Source organism: Macaca thibetana, chromosome 16 (assembly GCF_024542745.1).
Source record: "Macaca thibetana thibetana isolate TM-01 chromosome 16, ASM2454274v1, whole genome shotgun sequence".
NCBI classification, from domain to species: Eukaryota; Metazoa; Chordata; class Mammalia; order Primates; family Cercopithecidae; genus Macaca; species Macaca thibetana.
Genome location: NC_065593.1, coordinates 32,360,575 through 32,384,313, shown reverse-complemented (window position 1 = coordinate 32,384,313; position 23,739 = coordinate 32,360,575). Strand labels below are relative to the sequence as shown.

General features: G+C 40.5%; 2 protein-coding genes across 2 annotated transcripts in view; both read left to right on the top strand.

Annotated features, from left to right (window-relative positions):
- TADA2A (transcriptional adaptor 2A) overlaps positions 1-23,739 on the top strand; it is a 556,520-nt gene that overhangs the window by 91,160 nt on the left and 441,621 nt on the right. The window lies entirely within an intron of this gene.
- Positions 1-23,739, top strand: part of AATF (apoptosis antagonizing transcription factor) — a 111,810-nt gene that overhangs the window by 78,675 nt on the left and 9,396 nt on the right. The window contains exon 11 of the mRNA XM_050764605.1: positions 8,080-8,151. Coding sequence (XP_050620562.1) covers positions 8,080-8,151 — 72 coding nt within the window. The remainder of the gene's footprint in view (positions 1-8,079; positions 8,152-23,739) is intronic.

Below are 23,739 nucleotides of genomic sequence, written 5' to 3'. Positions count from 1 at the left end.
CTGTTGATTACAGGTATGTGTCAGTGCAATTAGATACCTTTGCTTTTGCAGCATTTCGATAGCGGTGGAGATCCCCACATTCTCATCTATCCAGAGGCAGTAAAATCTTATTCTGGCAAGAGACATTCTTTTTAAACAGGGTTAAACATGAAAATATTAAATAATAAGTGGTTTTACTGTCCTTCACCCTCTAGGAAGATGGTCATTAGGTGGTAGTTAAGACCCAGTCTGCCCTCAGGGAGCATACACATCATCTGTGGTATATGTGGAGGATTGGTTCCAGGACGCACAAACACTCCCACACCCCCACCCCTACAGACACCAAAATCCACAGTGCTCAATTTCCTTATATAAAATGGCATAGTATTTGCATATAACCTACACGCATCCTCCGTATACTTTAAATAGTCTCTAGATTACTTATAATCCCTAATTCAATACAAATGCCATATAAATAATTGTTATACTACACCGTTTAGGGAATAATAACAAGAAAAAAAATTGGGACATATTCAATGTAGACACAATCATTTATGTCTTAAGTATTTTTGATCCATGGTTGATTAAATCTGTAGATGCTGAACCCACAGAATCAGAAAGCCAACTAGTCTGGAGAGGGTGGCAGACCCTAGCTAACTGAGGTACTGTGTGGGTGGTGTAGCAGTAGAAATAATCCTGCTCCACCCTTGAGGGATGCAGACTGCTCAGGAAGACTTGCACAAGAAGACATCCTTACTGAGCCTGAGAGATTAGTAGGTGTTTGCCCAGTGGAAGGCAAAGAGAATGTGTGCAAAAAGGTTTGTAAGCTTGAGAGAGTGTGGGGCCCATTTTGGGAACTGTAATTAATTTGTTTTGGCAGAGACTTTTGTAGCAAACTGGGATTTGAACTAATTGGTCTGATTCCAGAGCCTGTTCTTCTAACCTCTGGATGTTGAATTGTTTCACTGCTAGGACCAACTGGCCTGTACAGGCACCAAAAGTGAATATGAGAGAATGACAGGAGATAAGGCTGCATGCATGGGTGAATGATAGATCATGGCCATGTTAAGAATTTTGGACTTTATTCTGTAGACTGTAGTGAGTCATTGAAAGATTTTAGGCAGAGGAATATTGTTATCACATTCACATTTTAGAAAGATGATTGGCTGGGCGCAGTGGCTCACGCCTGTAATCCCAGCATTTTGGGAGGCTGAGGCAGGTGGATGGCTTGAGGTCAGGAATTTGAGACCAACCTGGCCAACATGGTGAAACCTCGTCTCTACTAATAATACAAAAATTAGCCAGGTGTGATAACATGTGCCTGTAGTCCCAGCTACTCCAGAGACTGAGGCAGGAGAATTGCTTGAACCCAGGAGGCAGAGGTTTCAGTGAGCAGAGATCATGCCACTGCACTCCAGCCTGAGTGACAGAGCGAGACCCCGTCTAAAAAAAAAAAAAAAAAGGTAATTGTAGGAGATTTTCTATAAAGGACTAGAAAGTTATGAGAGCGAGGCCTGGAAGGAATAGGAGATGACACATTGAGAGACATTTATACAGGTGAGTAGTTCTTACTTAGGAGTGGCCGCACATGAAGAGGTAAAGGAAAGTGAGAAGGTTGGAATGACTCCCAGGGTTTCAGGGAACTAGATAGGTCTTGGTAGTAATCATTGATATGTGTAAAAGAGGGGCTGCAAGGAGAACATCTTTTTTGTTGTTGTTTTTTGAGGGAAGGAGTGGATTCAGTTTCTGACCCTTCAGAAATCCAAGTTGAGAGATTTTTCAGTCGAGAGGAGGATGTAGGTATTTATTAGTTGATAGTTTGGCAACAGCTTAATTGCTGTTTCCCGGGGAGAGTACAGTGTGACAAGAATACAGAGTGACAAGAGTAGAATCCTGAAGAATGTCAACATACGTGAGATAGACAGGGTAAGAGGAGCTCGTAAAGAATGCTGAGGAACAGTGGCCATTGAGGGAGGAGGGCAGGAGGAGGTTAGTGACAGCGGTGAATACAAGACAGTTGTTTAGTAAGGGGTCAGGAGCGCCTGGTGCGTCAGAGAAATCACAAAGGGCAGCATCATTTCATTTGTGATCACATTTCTTCACGTGAAATACTTGCCTTTGGTTACTGAAGAATTCCAGAAACCTCAAACTAAAACTTTCCATACTTAAAAGGCCTCTAGAATTTCTGTGTAAACTTTTACTGTCTTGATTGGTTTGTTTCATAAAAGCCTTTTGGAATCCAGTTGTAGAGGGAATGAGAGAAATAGAAAACCACCACTAGGGAAACCCCACCCTAATGATTTTTGCAGGCAAGGTTCACCCATAGATGCTAAAATCAATAGGCAAAAGTTTGAGGAGAAACTGTACTTATATGGTCTCTAAGTATCTCCCCCAAGATATTTGTCCATTACGAAGAGAAACATAGTGGCTTTGCAATAATCTAGCAGATGCCACCTTAACCAAGTGTTCAAGATGAACAGCACCAGTAAAGAGACATATCCACACCCCCCTGTCTTCAGTAGAAAGATACAACATCATTTCTGTGGCATTCTTGCCACAAAATGCCTAACCTTAATCTCATCATAAAACAGCATACAAACCCACATTGTGAGACACTCTACCAAATAACTGACCTGCACTCGTCAAGTGTCAAAATAATGAGAAAACAAGGACTGAGGGACTGTCTCAGATTTCAGAATAAGGAGACATCACAGCAAGTTGTAATGTGAGGTCTTAGAAACCTAAAATTATTACAGAACAAAAAGTTTGTAATATGAGTTCATGTGTGTTGAATTGGTTTTGGTTTTGTCATCTGTACTCACCTGGCTCATCTTGAGACCATAAATGTGAGGATGTGGTCAGAATCAGGGAGTAGTCTTTACTCAGCAATAGCATAGCAACGGACATCTCCAGAAATCCCCGGTCAGGCACTGCTAAGCAATTTACATGCAGAGGCAGAAAGAGCGCAAGCTCTGGAGCCAAACTTCCTAGGTTTGAAAGCTGACTTTTCCATTTCCTGGCCTGGAGACTTTGGACAAATTTCTTTACATCTCTGTGCTTCAGTGTCCTCATCTGTGAAAGGAGTATGATCATAGAAGTGACATTTCATAGGGTTGTTATGCAGATTAAATGAGCTAATTCATGTGATGTAACATTGCCAGCATTACATAGTAAGTAGCAAACTGGGATTTGAACTAATTGGTCTGATTCCAGAGCCTGCTCTTCTAATCTCTGGATATTGAGTTGTTTCACTGGCAAGACCAACTCTCTACAGGCATCAGAATGATGCCTTGGCTACCTTAGCATCCTTTCCTAAGGGGTTAAACCAAGTGGCCCTCCCAGGCTAGATGAGAATATTATAAACAACTTTCTAGAGTTAGACTTCAAGAACAGACAGTGTATGCCATCTATCATCACTGATACTAGGGCCCAACACTGAGCAGTTTTTGTTCCTTGTTTGTGATAGGGTTGTACGTGTAAGACTTCCAGAAATGTAGCAAAGATTAACATTACCTTCTAGAAACAGTTTAAATAATAACACTTCATTAGTTCAAATGATACAGCCTGGTCAGACTTGCTAATTGGATGCTAGAAAATAATGTTTTTTAAAAAAAATTTTGGTTTTTGGAAATACAGTAATTATAATTATTGATTATCAGTATTCTAGTCAGCATTACATATAAGTGGATTTAGTTATGATTTAATCAGAAATCATAATGTAAGTTGATCAAACTCCCGAGCCTTTAATAATATGATGTCTTACTGTGTTGGTCTGTTCTTCCACAACAAAATAATATTTATCTTTTCTTAGTATGGTTGGGAAAAGGTGATTTAATATTAAAACATACACCCGTTTTCAGTAGTATTGAGATTAGATGAATACGTTATGCTAAGTACAGATTACTAAATGGTCTTTAATCTGATTTCTTCCTAAAGCTTATATTTCATCATGTAGTTAATAGTTATTAACTATATTGTATTAAATGTAAAGATATTCTACAGCGCAGTGACATCTAATAAAAATATTAATATGTATTTTTATTATTTAATATTATACATGCAATTTTAAATGTTCTAGTAGCCACATTGAAAAAGTAAAAAGTAAAAGATGAACTTGATTTTAATAACAAATTTCATTTACCAATATATAAAAATATTATTTCAAAAATTTATTATTTTAAGAATTATTGATGACATGTATTTTTTTTTTGTCCCAAGTCTTCAAAATCTGGTTTGTATCTTATACTTAATTACAGTACATCTCAGTTCAGACTAGCCCCACTTCAAATGCATAGTAGCCATGTGTGGCTAGTAGCTACTGCATTGCATAACACAACTGTAGAGTATAGTTCATAGTCTTTGTCTAGAAAGTGAATTAAACCCATCTGTGGACACAGCCAAGAATAGTAATCATACTTTCAGATGGACACTGAAGTTTAGTGAGGCCTAAGGACATTAAAAGATACATTTAATTAACAGTATTTTTGCTTTATATTTAAATAAAAAGTTATATAAATATTTATGCTCATACATTGACACAACTTTTGGGAGGGCATTTTGACTCAGTCGGGTTTACATGTGCATACCTTTCAACTCAGCAATTTCACATCTCAGGGTTATGTATTGGCCAGGCTCAGTGGCTCATGCTTGTAATTCCAGCACTTTGGGAGGCTGAGGTGGGAGGATCACTTGAGCTTAGGAATTTGAGACCAGCCTGGACAACATAGCAAGACCCTCTCTCTACAAAAAAAAAAAAAAAAATTTAAAAATTAGCCAGGCGTGGTGGCACACACTTCTAGTCCCAGCTCCTTGGTGGTGGTGGGGGCTGGGAGGCAGAGGTTGGGGGATGGCTTGAGCCCGGGAGGTCAAGGCTATAGTGGGCCGTGATCGCACCACTGCACTCCAGCCTGAGCAACAAAGCAACACCCTATCTCAAAAAACAAAACAAAACATCACCAACAAAAGACAGAGGTCTTTTTTCATTTTATAAAAAGTGAATAATTAGACTGGGCGTGGTGGCTCACGCCTGTAATCCCAGCACTTTTGGAGGCCAATGCAGGTGGATCACTTGAGTCCAAGAGTTTGAGACCAGCCTGGGCAACATGGTGAAACCCCATCTCTACTGAAAATACGCATATTAGCTGGGCATGGTGGTACACTCCTATAGTTCCAGCCACTCAGGAGGCTGAGGTGGGAGGATGGCTTGAGCCTGCGAGTCAGACGTTGCAGTGAGCCGAGATAGCACCACTGCATTCCAGCCTGGGTGACTGAGACCCTGTGTCAACGACAACAACAAAAAGAAGTGAAGAATTAGAAGCAATGTATATGTTCAAAAATATGAAAATATGGTACTTCTGTTCCTACCGTTATATGCAGCCATTTATAAATTGTTTATGGGACATTGCTTATAAGGCTAGGTGAGGAAAGAATTCATTCAAAATTATATGAATATATATGTAAAAGGATCATTGTGTGAAACAAACATAACAACAACTGTCTATAGGTAGAAGGATTTTGTGTGGGATTTGTTTTTGTTTTTTAGATAAGCTTATACTCTGTAGTGAGCCGTGATCACACCACTGCACTCCAGCCTGAGCTACAAAACCCAGACCTGAGGGCTCACTGCAGTCTCAACCTCCTAGGCTTAAGCAATCCTTCCATCTCAGCCTCCCGAGTAGTTGGGACTACAGGCACATGCCACCATGCCTGGCTAGTTTTCTTACTTTTTTATTTTACTTATTTATTTTTTTGAGACAGAGTTGTGCTCTGTCGCCCAGGCTGGAGTACAGCGGCCTGATCTCGGCTCATTGCAACCTCCACCTCCTGGGTTCAAGCGATTCTCCTCCCTCAGCCTCCCGAGTAGCTGGGATTACAGGCGCGCACCACCACGCCCGGCTAATTTTTGTATTCTTAGTAGAGATAGGATTTTGCTATGTTGGCCAGGCTGGTCTTAAACTCCTGACCTCAGGTGATCCACCTGCTTCAGGTTCCTAAAGTGTTGGGATTATAGGCATGAGCCACTGCACCAAGCCAGTTTTTTTACTTCTTGGTTTTTGTTTGTTTGTTTTATTTTTGAAACAAAATCTCTCTCTGTCACCCAGGCTGGAGTGCAGTGGCGTGATCTCGGTTCTCTGCAACCTCCATCTCCCGGGTTCAAGAGATTCTGCTGCCTCAACCTCCCTATTTACTGGGATTACAGGCGTGTGCCACCACACCCGGCTAATTTTTGTATTTTTAGTAGAGATGGGGTTTCAACATGTTGGCCAGGCTGGTCTTGAACCCTGACCTCAGGTGATCTGACCCACCCCTGGCCTCCCAAAGTACTAGGATTACAGGCGTGAGTCACCGTGCCTGGCTAGTTTTTTTTACTTTTTGTAGAGACAGGGTGGTGCTATGTTGCCCAGGCTGGTCTTGAACTCCTGGGCTCAGGCGATCTGCCTGGCCTCTCAAAGTGCTCAGGTTATAGGCATGAGCCACTGTGCCAAGCCAACTGTATGTGTTTTCTGTGTGGGATTTTTTTTTTTAATTTTTTGTATTTTATACCTTTTGTATTACTTTTTTTCTGTTGATGTGGGAGTATAGACAGGGTCTTACTATGTTGTCCAGGCGGGTTTTGAACTCCTAGCTTCAAGCGATCCTTCTGCCTCAGCCTCCCAAAGTGCTGGGATTACAGGCGTGAGCCACCGCACCCTGCCACTATTACTTGTATAATAGGGAAAATCTTATCAGTATTATTCTTGTAAAATTCGTTTGTTGAAATAAAGAATTACCTTTGGGAGGCTGAGCTGTGGGTGATATAATAAATAATTAAATTATTTGATAGAAGTATAGAAGTGTTCCTAAAACTTTAAAATATTATGTATTGAATACATGAAAATACCACATTTTGTTTATGGATAGTGTTTTGCCCTAGTAGAGTTTTTTGGGTTAGAATTTTATTTTATGTATATAGAGAGGGCACATTATAATGAGAAGAAAAGGATACCCTTTTGAGTTATCTTTGGTATGATTTGGACTGTATAAGGTCATGTATTTTCTAGAGAATCTCAAACACATCATACAAAATATTTTTTTTTGCAGTTGGTGGGAAATGTAGGTGATGTAACTTCCATAGTACCTAGACTGAAGACCTAGGAATCAAACTTATTGTGAATTCAGTTGTGTTTCTCCATTTAAAGGTGGGGGAAATGAAAGACCCCCTGGATCTAGTGCATGGAGATGACGTGGAATTACAGATCCCTTTTCTGACTTGGGGAACCAGTGGCAGTGTGGATGGTGTTGATGAGGTGTTGCATTCAGATGCTATACCACTACCTTTGCTGCTGCCAGTAGATGACTTTTATGACATCTATTAAAATGAAAAATGCTTAAGATATATGTAGAGGAAGAAAATGAAGTAGTCAATTCCTCATTGTCTTTAGTCTGGAATAATGTTTAAGGGTTGTATATTGCTCAAAAGCACAAGTGTACCTATTCTTTTTTGAGGCTGTGCTATAAATGAATTTGTGTTGAACTGTCATTTACAATATGCTGTTATCAGACTTTTCTCCTGTAGCATTAACGAAAAAGGGAAAAATGTACAGTCAGCCCTACATACTTGTGAGTTCCACATCTGCGGATTCAACCAACCAAGGATTGAAAATATTCACGCCTGGGGAAAGGATCGTTGTGTCTATACCTGTGAACAAGTGCAGACTTTTTTCTTGTCATTATTCCCTAAACAATATATTGTAACAACTGCTTACATAGTATTTACACTGCATTAGGTATTTTAAGTAATCTAGAGATGAGTTAAGTATATGGGACCGTATGTGTAGATTACATGCAAATACTGTGCCATTTTATATAAGGAACTTGAGCATCTGTGGATTTTTTTTATCCATGAGGAGTCCTGGAACCATTCCCCCACAGATCCCATAGGATGACTGTAGTTGGTCATCCCAGCGACAGTGGTAAGGGCCTATGAATTTTTCCCTATCCCACTTTGTAGCCAGATGTTCCAGTGATCGGTTCTGGAGTTTGTTAACTCATGGAATGTGTTTCCTCTCCTAGGTTAATAGTTACTAATGTTGCTGCCTGTTTGCTTCCTGCTTTATTTAGGTTTCATGTCCTTAGCAAGCTACTGAGTTTCATGGCACCTATTGACCATACTACAATGAATGATGACGCCAGGTGAGTAATAGATTAATTATGTGTCTCAAATGGCTTCATGACAGCCTGATATTGACCTGCTCTACAGCCTTCGCCCTCTCCATTTCTTCTTATCAGTTAACCATTTGTCATTGGCATCATAGTAGGGGTCACATCTCTTCACCCTCATAATTACTATAAAACCAAACCAAAATCTTGCATAAATATCAGTGCTGCCTTTGGTGGTTTGTTTGGTTTTCCTGTTTTGTTGTGAGCTTTAGCCCAGCTCCCTGGGACATCTGAGCTCTCTAGGACAGGGCAGGCGGCCCATGTTCTTGCCGTTTGTACTTGGGGCTGTTGTGCATATGCTTTCCTTTTGAAAGTGGCTCTAGTGAGTGCTCTGGAGATGTGCATATGTTGTATTTGTTGGGGATTGTGAGTGTGTTTACAAAAGATATGTATGCTTATTTTATAAAGCTGAAATGAGAGAAATACAGAAAAAAAAGTATGCTTATGATATTGCTATTCAGAGATAACCTTTTTAAAATAACAGTTTCTTCTGTATCTATTAATCGGCATTCTATAATGAAGAGCTTCCTCTTCTCCCTCATTTATTTACCATTTATTTATGCATTTATATCAATATGGACTCATGTTTTCAATGAGTTATATTTATTTTGATGTTAAAATTGTCCCAGATAGTGGAAGTGCCTTCAAACTGGCTTGTGTCCTTCAAAGTTGTCTTCAGTCATTCTTTGAGTACTTCCTTACTTTCTGGCACAATAAGATATTTAATGCTCATCTTAGACTTTCCATCTTCCAGCCCTGAAATCAGTCTTTCTTGAAGGAGCCCTGGTTCTTTTTAGTGGATTGTGGTATTTAGAAACCAGTATCTAGGTACTAGGGGTGCTTCTTGTTAGTGAGTGTTGCTATTTCTAGGCCTGTCAGGAGAGAGAGAAGTGTACGTGTATATACTCGCACATACACAGAAGACAGCCACTTTTAACATCCCACAGTATTTCACTTCAGCTTTTATAAGTTCCCTTTCAGTATGTTCCTGTTTTTCTTTTTTATAGTACTGAAATTATATTCAGGAAATATTTTATATACTGAGAGCGTTTTCATGTCATTAAAATAATTAAATTTTTTAAATGACCAAATAATATTGTTATAATATTTATTTAGCCATTCACTAATTGTTGGACATTTAAATGGCTTTTAATTGTCTTTGTTGTAAATAATGCATGAGAGGCATTTTTTAACATATTTACCAAGTGAAATTATTGGTCATAATATAGGCACAGGTAGTTTTTGCCAGTTTTATCCCTAAAACTACATATAACCTTTTTATTTGAGAGTATTTTGTTACCAAATGCCATCAGACTTTCCACCCCTTGTCTGGAAAGTATGAGATCTGCAAATTTTGACAAACACTATTACTAGTTTTTATTTGGTTTATTCAGCATTTTGAGCACAAAACAGCCTGTGGATAGTTCTGAGTACGTTTATATCTGGCTTTGTGACCCCATCTGCTATCCTGTACTTTGCAAGTGAATGTCTAGATATGGCCATGGTTTTTTGTTCATTTCTGGATCCAGCCTGTTTAAAAATTTCAGAGTAAAATGAGTGCATCTTAGATTCCCTGTCAGGATGCCATGAAAAAATTACATCAAGAAGAAAGCAGAACTAGATTTTGAAAATTAAACCAAATCCTTTAAGGTCACATTATTATCCCAGGCATAAAATGAAACCTGATTCAGATATTAGTGGCATCTTTTGATCATAGTACTATAAAATCATTCAGAAATCAACTTTATCCCATTCTTAGTTGGAATTTTACTTGAATCCCTTGAGGGGTACTTAGCTTTTCCAGAATCTTACCAATATTAACTCCTAATTTTTGAAGGTGTACTATTTGCTAGACATAAAAATTATTTGAAAATGACTCTATGAGAATTAATTTGGGTATGGTCTATAAAAAATGTAAAACCTGACTACAGAGACATAAGGAAATGGAAGTTCATCTTTCTGACAGGTTAATTCTAGGGGTGGTAGGCAATTGTTGACCATGGCTTTTGCTTCTCAGTGGTGTTAGGACCAACATCTCTTGGTCTTTCCCCTGTGGTCGCAAGATGGCTATTGCAACTTACGCCATCAAACATGCATTCAAGGCAGGAGGAAGAGGAAAGAGCTGTGCCAGCCATACCTGTTTGTTTTTAATCAGAAAAGTAAAAGCTTCCCCAGAATTCCCTTCAGCAAACTTTTTGTATTTCATTGGCCAGAACTGTGTTACGTTGCCACTCCAGGTAGAGCAGGCAAGGGAGAAGGGGTTAGGAATGTGTTTGCTGGGTGACAGTCCTTGTGACATTTATAAGGAAAAAGGGCTATCCCTTGTGGACTGATTTCTAATTACCAGCATTGTTCTCCTGCTGGTTTAGCTACTTAAGGAATGTAATAATATTCTTGTAGCTGGAGGACTGAACGTTTGTTTTTACCAAAGTGCACACCATTCTCATTGTGTTTCCTAGGGATAGGGAGATGTGTCCATATCAACTGCTTGTGCTTTATGGTTTGAATAGGCTAGATTAACTATGGGTACAGTAAACAGGCACTAACTCTGTCTCCTGGTATCAGAATTTTTAGGGCCAGTAGTTATTGTTAACTTTTAAGTAAGAAGGAAGCAGTAATAGCTTATCCTCCTTTGTTTTTCTTTAGTGGAAAAACAAAAGTGGAAGTAATCTAGTACCATTCTATTCTGTGTCCCATTTGTACACCACAAATAGGAAAATTTCATAATTGTTAGAATATCAGTATCACTGCATGCTACTTTTCCTCAAGTAAATAGTTTTGCTTTTCCTAAGTGATACATATGTCACTCTTGGTGTGCTGGGGGCATAGAGAATTTTTTTAAATGATTTTAAGGTAGTGAAGGACTTTATAAGCATGACTACAGGGCCAGAAGCTGTAAGGTAAAGTATTAATAGACCTGATTACATAAAAGTCACATTGAAAAATACATCAAAAACAAAGTTAATAGGTAAATGATGAACTTGAACAAAAAAATTCCAGCGGATGACATATTTTTCTACTACGTAAAGAGTTTTTACAAATCTCTAAGAATATCCCAGTAACAATAATGGACACAGCATGTCAACAAGCAGACTTAAAAATCAAAACAGAAAAATTTCAAGGGCCAAAAACCATAAGCACTTTCAACCTAATCAAAGAAATGCAAATTATTATAATGAGATTTCTTTTTATTATTTTATTTGAGACAGAGTTTAGCTGTGTCACCCAGGCTGGAGTGCCATGGCACTATTTGTGCTCACTGCAACCTCCGCCTCCTGGGTTCAAGTGATTCTCCTGCCTCAGCCTCCCGAGTAGCTGGACTACAGGCATGTGCCACCATGCATACCCCCCTCCTTTTTGTTGTCCTTATTCAGTTGGAAAATATTAAAAGGATTAGTAATACCCATCGTTGATGGTGGAAGGAAAAACGCACTTTTGCATACTGTTGTTGGAAATGTAATTGGTAAAATCTTTTGGGAGGACTATTTGACATTGTGTTTCCAACTTTTTTTTTTTTTTTTGAGATGGAGTCTTGCTCTGTTGCCCAGGCAAGAGTGCAGTGGTGCAATCTCAGCTCACTGCAGTCTCCACCTCCTGGGTTCAGCAATTCTCTTGCCTCAGCCTCCCATTGGTCAGGCTGGTCTCTAACTCCTGACCTCAGGTGATTTACCTGCCTCAGCCTCCCAAAGTGCTGGGATTACTGGCGTGAGCTGCCATGCCCAGCCCTGTTTCTGATTTTTGAATGTTTCTGTTAACACAGAAAAATCTACTTGTAGGAGATAGCCATTAATAGTTGCCAAATACATTTGTGTCAAGGATCTTTATTGCAGTATTGTTTGTAGAAAAATAAAAAATCCAAATGACCCAAACTAGATAATCACAGTAAAATCATTCAATGAATTTATTACTTTTTTTTTTCTTAATAGAGACAGGGTCTCACTGTATTTTCCTGGGCAGGAATGCAGTGGTGCAATCATAGCTCCCTGCAATCTCCAGTTCCTGGGCTCAAGGGATCCTCCCACCTCAGCCTCTTGAGTAGCTGTGACTAACAGGTGCACACCACCACACTCCACTAATTTTAATTGTGGTAAAATACATGAAACAAAATATTCTGCCCTTTTGATTTATTGTTCCCAGGGGCACCTGCACTTGTGGTTCTTAGTTTACCTGCATCTGGAAGTAGAAGCCCTCTTGTTTTCCTTAGTTGCTCATTGGTTCCAGTTCATCCTTCCACATGTGCCTAAATTGGATTAATCCTCAGTGGTTTTGGTGGGGGTGGTGTGTCCAGTTGCATATCCTTGAATTTTCCCCCATATCCCTTTTCCAGTTTGAACTCAGTAAATTTGCCCTTGGTTGACTTACATTGAAACTGGAACGTAGCTCATTAAGGGAGAGAGCGAGATCTTTAACACAGGATATTATCCTGTTGGTGTATCCTGGGGGAGAAAGAAATGTTACCTTTGAAAGGATAGTGGCATCTTCATTTTGTTCTCCTGTTGTGTGGTCTGAGTAGTGTTACCTATTTAGTTAATTTCTGCTGATACAAATTCTTTTCTCACACTAGGAATTTTTCTCTTCAAGCGCTCTATTTTTTTTATTTTTTTATTTTTTTAACTTTTAAAATGTAAAGTAGCCAAGTTGTGTCCCTGTGTTACCAAATTTCCCTTTGGGGCATTTCCTTCTAGGTAGATGCTGGATATTGATTTAATGCCTTTGGATCTTCTTTGTTGGTGGAAATCTCATGCAGTCCCTGATAGTTTCTATGTGCTGGTCTAGTAGATCTTTACTCTTCTCCATTATGAGGTTTACAGGTGGTTTGTATTGCATGTCTGATGAGCATTCCCAATATTGAGAGAAAACAAAATAAAGCCAAATTTGTCCGTGTATTATGTGTTTGCCTGCAAGGGAGGTGGTTACATGAGCTTAAAAATGATCCCTGGCTTTGCTAAACCCCTGATGCTCTTGACACAGGGCAGCTTAGCTCCCAGGACAGCGTCATCTTTTTTTTTTTTTTTGAGACAGAGTCTCGCTCTCTCACCCAGACAGTGGCATAATCTCGGCTCACTGCAGCCTCTGCCTCCTGGGTTCAAGTGATTCTCCTGCCTCAGCCTCCCGAGTAGACGCGCCACCACGTCTGGCTAATTTTTATATTTTTAGTAGAGATGGGGTTTCACCATGTTGGCTAGGATGGTCTGGATCTCTTGACCTCGTGATCCACCTGCCTTGGCCTCCCAAAGTCCTGGGATTACAGGCGTGAGCCACCACACCTGGCCGACAGTGTCATCTTTAAGAGGCAAAGGATCACCTTTTTCTGTAGAGCCAGAGCTATTGGTGGCCTAAGGAGAAGAAAAGGCTTGACATCTCATTGGTAGAGAATCCTCTCAGCATATCATCACCAGCAAAAGCAGGTCAGTACTTAACTTGCATGATTTGCAGGGCTGTTGTTTACTTCTCTACTGAAGTTATTCTAAGCTCATCAAGGACCTTTTAGAAACAGTGCTTACATTGAGTAATGTGGAATCCCACCCACCCCATGCCATTAGACCAGAGGGAGTATGATGTGACCATTAAACATGCTATATGCACATATCAAAATATCACCTGCACCCTATAAATATGTACACATATTATCTATCAATACAGAGAAAGAAGAGCCAGTGTTGGATACTGATATGGTTACTGATATGGTTTGGATTGGCGTCCCTGCCAAATCTCATGTTGAAATGTCATCACCAGTGTTGGAAGTGGGGCCTGGTGGGAGGTGACTGGATCATGGGGGTGGATTTCTCATCATTGTTTTAGCACCATTCCCCTGGTGCTGTTCTCATAACAGTGAGTTCTTGAGAGATCTGGTTGTTTAGCGGTGTGTGGCTTCTCCCCTGTCCCCACTGTCTCTCTGGCTCCCGCTCTGGCCATGTGAGGTGTCTGCTCCCGCTTCGCCTTCTGCCGTGATTGTAAGCTTCCAGAGGCCTCATCAGAAGCTGGACAGATGCCTGGTGCCATGCTTCTTGTACAACCTGCACAACTGTGAGCCAATTAAACCTCCTGTCTTAATAAATTACCCAGCCTCAAGTATTTCTTTACTGCACCGCAAGAATGGCCTAATACACATGCATTCCAAAAATGAAAATAAAATAAATGCAGATGATCTGTCACTATAGTTCTAACAAAGTGAAGAATCTGGGGTTATGGAAATAAGCATCTGCTTTTTGCCTGTGTTTCTGACAGACCCTCTGAGGCAGACTAAGTGAATTGTCATTTGTTGTGTGGATGTAAGTCAGTAAAATGCTAGTGTGGCAAGAGAAACAAATACTGACTGAGACCCCTGAGGCAGGAAGAGATGTGTTCCTCGGAACTGGCCACTGACTCCGATTTGGGAAGGGGCATCCACGTGAACCTGCTCTGTTGGCGTGGGTTTTGGCTCTCAGGATGGAAAGGGTCTGGTGACGGCAGTCAGCTTGATGCATGCCAAAGAAAATAGGTGTTTGCCTTGCATTAAATTCTGCTTCAAGGAGAGGTTATTAGATAGATTTAACTCTGGTACTGTTCAAAGTGTAGGTATTGAATTTTTCTAAGTAGATTCCCCCCCTTATTCCAAAAATGGTAGCAAGATTAACATTTTGTAGGTACTCCATTCCTTTGCACATAACTTAAAGAAATTCTCAATATGTACAGCAAGGGTTTCAATTTTAGCTCCCTATTCTGTCCCCCAAAATAAAAAACCACCTTTCCCACTCCTTTTATGAAGCTGCTGGCATTAAAAAAGAGCAAGGAGAGGATCCTTTAATGATAAGTACTGAGCACCAAATACATTATTGTTTTACATCTGGAGTTTTAGAAAAGAAATGTACAAATGTAATCCAGCCTTGTAAAGTGCTTTGTCAACATCACTGCCACGTTGTTCTCGAGATGCCTTGGTCTAATAGGATTTGTACAGGCAATTTATCTTCGGCTTGCCATTTTTGTGTATGGGTCTGCACCCTAAATATGGGCATACTCTACCACTCTACTGATGATATTCTTTTCCCCCATTTGGTAACCCAGAGGTTAGTTAAACCATTTCTTGCTCCCCGCTACCTGTATTTAATAGGAATATGCACCGAATCATGGTGAGATATTCTGGTATAGCTTGCTCAGCATTTGAGAACACATCAGTTAATAACCCCTGAAATACCCTCCATAGAGCATTTTCTGTTGGTTAAAAACTTGCAAGCAAGAATGGTTAAAGTACAGATGTTTTCTCTGAGGCTTCTTATCTCCTAAAAAGACACAGGTTATTCTGACAGGTGAGACAAGCCCGGGCAAATATGCAACATTGATCTAATCAGCAGGAACAAGAGCAACATTTTAACTGGGGCTGCCTTTTACCAGCGTCATTAAAGCCTCCCATTACTCTTTTATTAGAGGTTCCCTCTCTTCCTTATCAGATTACAGAATGAACATAACTCATGGCAGTGATTGGATCTCTTGTTAAAGAGGATTACAGCTTTGCATTAACTCGGATTGACACAGTTTATAATTTGCTTGTTGATTCTCAGGCGGGCAGCACCACACGTTTGACCCCCCAAGCAGTGCTGAGGGGAAAGGACCCCCATATATCATCATTAAAGATGGCGTTCAGCACAGAGATAGGGGCACAGGGCCTTCTTCCTCCAGTGATGTCAGAAAGGACAAAGGAAACACTCTCAAGTTCAAACCGAAGGCTTGGGCCAGAGTTTTAAAAGTGAGTTGGAAAAAAAACACTGCTGTTGTTTCTTCGATTTTTCCTGATTTGCTACTATTCAGTCTCTTATTCTAGAGAATTTGCATTGTCAAAATGAAGCCTTGGCTCCAAGCAGGAGGTAGAGTGATAAAAGCACATCTTCTAGAAAGAGATTTGTAGATGCTGAAAAGATAAATCCTTCCTCAAAATGGGCCTTTTTGACTATAGTTCTCATTTCTGCACTTATAGTCTCATCGCTTCTTCAAAGGATTGTAAATCCTCTTTTTTCCCCAAAGGGATATTTCACATTCTTTAAAGTGTGTGTAAATGTTTCTCTTAAGGACTTGTTTTTAAATTTTTATTATTATTGGCCTTCTAAATATATCTTAATATATCTTATAGATATTGTATTAATCACAACTAAGTAACTTGCAAGTTACTTGCAAGTGGGTAAGCAATAGCAAAGTTTTTCACCTTAGTTTAGTTAGTCATAACCATGTTATTAATGTTTCCCACAGTGATCACTGAGCCAGCAGTCGATTGCTAAGATACCATGTCTGTTTCTAAGTGCAGTTGTACTTCGCTCTGATTTATCCACTGTAAGTCTGTCCCCTGTGTCTGATGGGCAATGAAATAACAGAGAATAATCATATCATATTTCACTTACTGAGAGTTTACTATATGCCATTGCACCAAGCCCTTCACATACATTTTCATTTGTTCTTTATAAAAAAAAAAAAAAAGAAGTGATTGATGTTATCTGCATTTTATAAGAATACTAAGGCATAGAACAATTAAGTAACTTGCCCAAGTTGAGCAGCAAGTAAGTAGTGGAACAGGTATGTGCATCTAAGAGTGTGGTCCCCAACCCCCACTGCTATTGCCAAGAAATTAACAAGCTTTTAGAAATATGTGAGAATAATGTGCCAAAGGGAAGCTCCCCACCCCCACCCCTAGCCGCTCTTTCAAAAACTTCTTTGGGGGGAAAATCTTTCCATTAAAATGCTTTTCCCCCCCTTTCTTTTATAGGAGAGATACTTTCTATATAGGAAGGTTTTTGCCTGTCATTCATTCATATGTTAGTGTGAATCACTGGATTCCCAAACCTGGTTTTATGTTATCTCATTCTGGTTACAAAGACCTTAGACCTCATAATTAGCTTTGAATCCTGATCCATTATATTTAGTCAGTTTATGCTTATAATTCTATTCTGTGCCACAGTCAGGCACCTGTCACCTACTTTTCATAGAGACAGTATCTTTTTCCCATATAATAAAAATAGCGCATGCTTATGGAAGACAATTTGAAAAATATAGAAAGGACAAAGAAAAATGTGTCATTCTGCTATTGAGGGTAGAACATTATTTATTCTTTCATATGTTTTCTTATAGAATTTTTTGTGTATATATTTTATGCAGATATATACATATGTTTTTGAATCTTTTTTCAGATTAACTTATAAGCATTTTAATGCCTTAAGTATTTTTAAAAGCATTTTAATAACCTTATAATCTGTTATGGAATATTTATTATTGTTAGACATTTAGGTTGTTTGTAGTTGCCTTTCTTTTCAAGTAGTGCTGCACTGAACATATATATACAGAAATCTATGTTCTAGGATTTCTAGGATTTCTGGGTCAAATATCTCAACTTGCTAATGACTCTTGATGAGTGTTAAGTTTTACTAAGTTACATGACTCCTTTCTTTCCAGCTGAGGCTTATGTCATTTTATCTTTGCTAAGAGGAAGAACTATCTTTTTTCTTTTTTTTTTTTTTTTTTTTTGAGACGGAGTCTCGCCCGGTCGCCCAGGCTGAAGTGCAGTGGTGTAATCTCGGCTCACTGCAACCTCCACCTCCTGGGTTCAAGTGATTCTCCTGCCTCAGCCTCCCAAGTAGATAGGACTACAGGCATGTGCTATTACACCCGGCTAATTTTGTATTTTTAGTACAGACGGGGTTTTGCCATGTTGGCCAGGCTGGTCTCGAACAGTTGACCTCAGGTGATCTGCCCACCTCGGCCTCCCAGAGTGCTGGGATTACAGGCATGAGCCACCACACCCAGCTGGGAGAGCTATCTTTTAAAAAATATCTTCTGTTTAGATATAAAAGTTACTTACTGTTTTTAAGTTCATAACAAATGACATCTTATTGAGGACGTATAATGTGGTAGGCAGTGGGCTATAATCTAATGTTTATTTTCTCATTTAATAGTAAATTTGAAGAGTATTAATCATTTATTTATATCATTTGTTCTGTTTTTATCCTTTGCCCATTTTCTTTTTGAGGTTTGACTTTTCTTTATGAATTTTCTTCCTGTATGAATTCTCTATATTATGGCTATATTTATGGTTGTATAAAATTACCTGGACTTTGTAGATTTTTCGCATTTTGCTTACTTGTCAATATTAATGATTTTTATTGGTCACATAGAAGTTTTACTTTTTAACCTAATTAAATATATAAGAACCTTTTTGTGGGGGGTGTTTTTCATTGTTTTATGATTAGGCAATCTCTCTTGTATCCCAGAGCAATTATTCACCTAAATTTTATTTAATTTCATCTGTTTTTTTTTTTTTTTAAATCTACTTGGAACATTTCTTTAATATATTGTTCAATGATCTTCACTTTTTGTTTCTACTGCCTCTTTTTTTGAGTCCAGGTGTTTTTTTTTTTTTTTTAAACAAAAGACAAGCTTTTACTCTGTTGCCCAGGCTAGAGTGCAGTAGCACAATTATAACCCACTGCAGCCTCGAACTCCTGCACTCCAGTGATTCTCGTGCTGCAGCCTCCCAAGTAGCTGGGGCTACAGGCACACACTACCATACCCAGCCTTTTTTTTTCCCTGTAGAGACGGGGTCTTGCTATGTTGCCCCAGCTGGTCTTGAACTCCTGGATTCAACAAGTCCTCCCACCTTGGTCTCCCAAAGTGCTAGGATTACAGACATGAGCCATCACACCTGGCCTTTTATTTATTTTTTTATTTTATTTTATTTTTTGAGATGGAGTTTCGCTCTGTCGCCCAGGCTGGGGTGCAGTGGCGCAGTCTCAGCTCACTGCAAGTTCCGCCTCCCGGGTTCATGCCATTCTCCTGCCTCATCCTCCCAAGTAGCTGGGACTACAGGCGCCCGCCACCACACCCAGCTAATTTTTTGTATTTTTAGTAGACAGGGTTTCACTGTGTTAGCCAGGATGGTCTGGATCTCCTGACCTCGTGATCTGCCCACCTTGGCCTCCCAAAGTGCTGGGATTACAGGCGTAAGTAAGCCACCGCGCCCGGCCAATTTTTTTTGTTTTTTTTAATTCCCACATAGACTATTACACTAACAGCCTGTTAACTAATAGTCTCTATTCTCATCAGTTCTCTGTTTCATTGCCAGATTCACCTTCCTCAAATATCACTTAGAGCATGTTACTCTTTGCCTCTAGAATAAAACCCATACTCTCAAGCCTGCCAGTTAAGGCCATTGATGACTGGTTGCCTTGCTACCTTTCTCTCCCTGTCGCCTATTTCACCCCGTGTGCTGTCCAGAGCAGACACCTGCAGTCCCTGGGACACTCCCTGTTCTGCATGTCTGTTCATTCTACTCACAGCCTGCAGCATCTCCCATCCCCGTCTCACTGTTGTTTCCTGTTGAAATATTCCGTCATGAGGTTACCAGCCTTTCTAGGGAGACTTTAGATTCTCCATCCCCACCGAGCAGGTGGCTTTTTCTTCTTTGAACCCATTCCGTTCCTCCCTAACAGTTATACTGTTAACGGTGTAACAGTTCACAGACGCACTTATTGGGGGTTTTCTTCTTGCTAAGAATGTTAACTTAAAAGTCAAAGAAGTATGCCTATGTTTACTGTAATCTTGTATTTGGTATTATCAAGATATATATATTTGGAATAATTTAATTTCAATTGTAGCTGCCTTATATAGCATTTTGTAGCATTTTAGTATTTGCAAAACACTTCATTTAAGGTTTTTTTCCAGTTATTGTTGGCCTTCTCTGAGCTCGGCAACTGACTTAATATTCCTGAGCACCTTATGGCCTCGCTTATATGCAGTGCCACCCTGGGAAGCCTTCTTTATGGGCCATGGTTTCTTTCTTTTACATAGTGAAAATAGTCCTCTTGTTCACTGGATTCTTGAGAATAAAATGTTCTTTTTAATTTTTTAATTTCTGAGAAGGACTATTGTAAATGTAACCCCTACCAGATAATTATTTAAATAAACAAAATTTGTGTTTTCACATCTGTGTATTATGCCACTGTCCCTCAGCACGCAATATAGACATATCCATTTCTGTGCAAACCCCCAAAACAGCTGGGTAGAGGCTTCCTGTCTGAGATGCTTTTAAAAGCCTCCAGCTTATATGTTTGTTTACAGTTTGCTGTTTACAAGATTATTTTTGCAACTTTCCTATAAGATGAAGATGAGTTTCTTGCCTCTTTTGTGGAAATATCTCCAGATCATCTCACTTCTTTCATATACTTTTCTTGGCCAGGCGCGGTGGCTCACGCCTGTAATCCCAGCACTTCAGGAGGCCAAGGCGGGTGGATCACGAGGTTAGGGGATCAAGACCATCCTGGCTAACATGGTGAAATCCCATCTCTACTAAAAATACAAAAAATTAGCCGGGCGTGGTGGCGGGCGCCTGTAGTCCCAGCTACTCGGGAGGCTGAGGCAGCAGAATGGCGTAAACCCGGGGGCAAGACTCTGTCTCATTAAAAAAAAAAAAAAAAACCAGAAGCAAAATATACTTTCCTCTGCTTCCATGTCACTTTGTATAGATTTGTATTATATATAGCATCTACCACCAGGTTGCTTCCTAATTATTCATAGGTTAGGTCTCCATGCTAAAACACTGCACTGCTTGAGGGCCAGCTCCTTATTTTGTTCTTAGCTCATGGCCATGTTGGAAAAGACCCAGAATAAAAGGTTCTGCTCTGGGACTTATGATTCTCAACCCTTTGCCTAGAGGGTTTTTGAGGTCATTTTTACTTAGATTGAACCTTGGAAAAAGCTCTCTCAAGAACACTCTTACATTTCCATCACTTCTGAGAGTGTAGACCCTAAACTTTATATATACTGTAGGTTTTCTCCTGCTATATACTATATACTATAGGTTTTCTGTGCTATTTAAACCAGATTTGGTTTTGATGGCCTTCCTATAAATTATTACAGGCCAAGTGTCACCTATCAGGCATTCTTGGGTCCAGAGGAATTTCATATTTCAGATTTTCTTGGATTTGGAAATATTTGTATTATCCCCGTTCAGCATGCCTAATCTGAAAATCTGAAATCTGAAGTGTTCCAATGAGCATTTTCTTACAGCATAATTGGTGTCAGTGCTCAAAAAGGTTTAGATTTTGGAGCATTTCAGATTTCAGATACTTGGATTAGGGATACTCACCATGCAGTTACTGTGGAGCATGAAGAACACCAGCAGGACTCTGCAGTGATTTATAGCTTTAGGTCAGTTTTCTGGACTCTGCTTTCAGTATTTTTCTTTAAGAAGAAAACAGTTCTGGAATGGATTCTGTAAGTGCATTAACAAAGCATAAAGGCCTAGCTGCTTTGTTATTTTTAGTGTTTGTATTAAGTGTCAAGCTAAGAAGGGATATTTAGGTCGAGGACCTTGCCTCGTTAGACTTGGAGTTCAAGTTGCTGGCAGCACGTGGTCATGGGACGCTCTCACCAGCCACCCTCCGAAGGGAGGTCTTGAATGAGCCATAACCACACCCTGTGCTTTACCACTGTCTCTCTGGGGAGCACAACACTTTATAAACATTAATTCTTTGACCCCCTGGGCACCTCCACTTACAAGGTAAATAAGACTGAAGGCCTTTCTTCCACAATATAGATGAGGAAACATCAGCCCAGATAGGGAAATTACTTGATGAGAGACAGGTGAGCAGGTGTGGGCCCCAAGGTGTTTGGAGTCTCAGTGGCTGACCTGCAGCAGCGCTGGTGGCTGCCAACACCCAGGAGACACAGTCCTGTTCCATTCCCCTTTCTGCTTCTCAGAGGGTAGTGGGGGTTGGGCCTTTTGTCTCTTGTATGGAATGTGAACTGCTGCAAAGACGAGCAATTGTTCTTCAATGCTTTGTGCTCCCCTATAAGAAAGAAGAAATCAATACACATTTTCTCATACACACACTTGGCAGCACTCTGCCTCCTCTTCCACAGCTCGGTCCTACAGGGGGAAGCACAACTATGCAGCCAGACAGACTCTTCAGCGTCCAGGGGAAGAAATGCAAACTGCTCACTTTGCACTTAGCAGTCAGGGTTTTTAGAGCCAATCGTATAACTGACTGAGGTAATCAAACTGCTGACTTCAGGGACTAGCTGGTGAAACTGGAGTGAGAGAGATGCCCTGTTGCAGACCCCCTGTTGCAGGCCTGCTCGGTGCTGCTGGGGAAAGCTCACCTGGCAGGTGTCTAGGACAGATGTTCCTTTTGCTGAATTTCTGATTTTCAGAGGCAGGGAGAAAGTTCTTTGAAGGATACTATGAGAAACCAAAAAATATGGACAGATTGAGAGCAGGCTTTTTTTTTTTTTTTTTAATCAATTAATAGGCATACAGTCCAAACAAGAGCCCCATCTCAGACTGGATTTTATTTTTTCATCAGAATATGTGGTATTGATAATCTGTAATTTTGTCTTACAGCTCACTGCCATTAAACCGTTGTGTGGGATGTGAATAAAAAAGAATTTACTACCATTATTAGGAGAAACGGTAGCTTGGGCGTCAGAAGAGCCTTGCAAGGCAGGAGATGAGTTCAGGGGGAGGGTGGGGGAGCGGGGGCTTGGGCTGTGGGGTCCTTCGCGAGGAGGAGACCATTAGACCATTAGAGAGTGTGTGGGATCACCAGGGGAGGGTGTCAAGAGAAGAGAGGAAGCCGAGAGCAGAACCTGGGAGAAGGCAGGCGGAGGACAGCCAGGAGAACACATGCTCCTTGCACACTGTCGGCGAGACTTCTGGGCAGGGCGGCTGGCCAGCAGCTGGAAGGGCTTGCTCCGAGGCCCCAGCGGTTCCTCTGTGTCCCCTGACTCGCATTGCAGAGCTGGCACTTTGCGTTTGCTCACTCAGTAGTTGCTTCTTGGGCATTTTGATTGGTACCGGATTTCTAAGCAAAAGAAATCCTCCAACTTATTACCAGTAGTAATAGCAGAGTGCCGTTGCCGAAACTCTGTGGGTTGACATTGAATACCCTCACTAATTCCTGCGTGTTGAAGTTAAGCTAGAGCTGAGTGATGCATCCTGTGCTCCCCCAACACGTGCGCGCGCTCACACACACACACACACACACCCACCCACCCTGGGTTGTTGGGCAGCATCCTGATACGGATACAAATGTAACTGGAATGTCAGTCTCACCTTCTGTGCGGTTGGGGGAAGTGATTCACGTCTAAGCAGTGAAGCATCCCCTGGCTTTTAACAGGAGCTGTTAGAGGGGCTGCTGTTTGAACAAGGAGCTTCATCTTCCTGAAGCCAGCAGTCACAAAACCGTAAACACAACACCGGCCAACTCTATTGCGGGGACCGTGGTGGCTTGACGTTAATATTAAACATCTCCAGCAAGGCAGAGAGCTCTGCTGCAGCCCAGGTCCGGAATAAAAATAAATAAAAATAAAGAGAAACCCTGCTAAAAGCAGTGTGATGATTTGTCGTCTTTCCTTTGTGAGGCCATTTGTCTTCTCTCACATCAAATCTGTTATAAAACAGTCAAACTGTGAAAGTGGAAATCATCCCGGGAATATGGAATATTAATGCGCGGAAGGAGCGGCGCCCCTTTTGTCTGAAGAGTGGCTCCTCCCCCACCCCCCCTTTTTTTGCAAGTCCACTAAGGTAAATTATTTTTCTTTAAA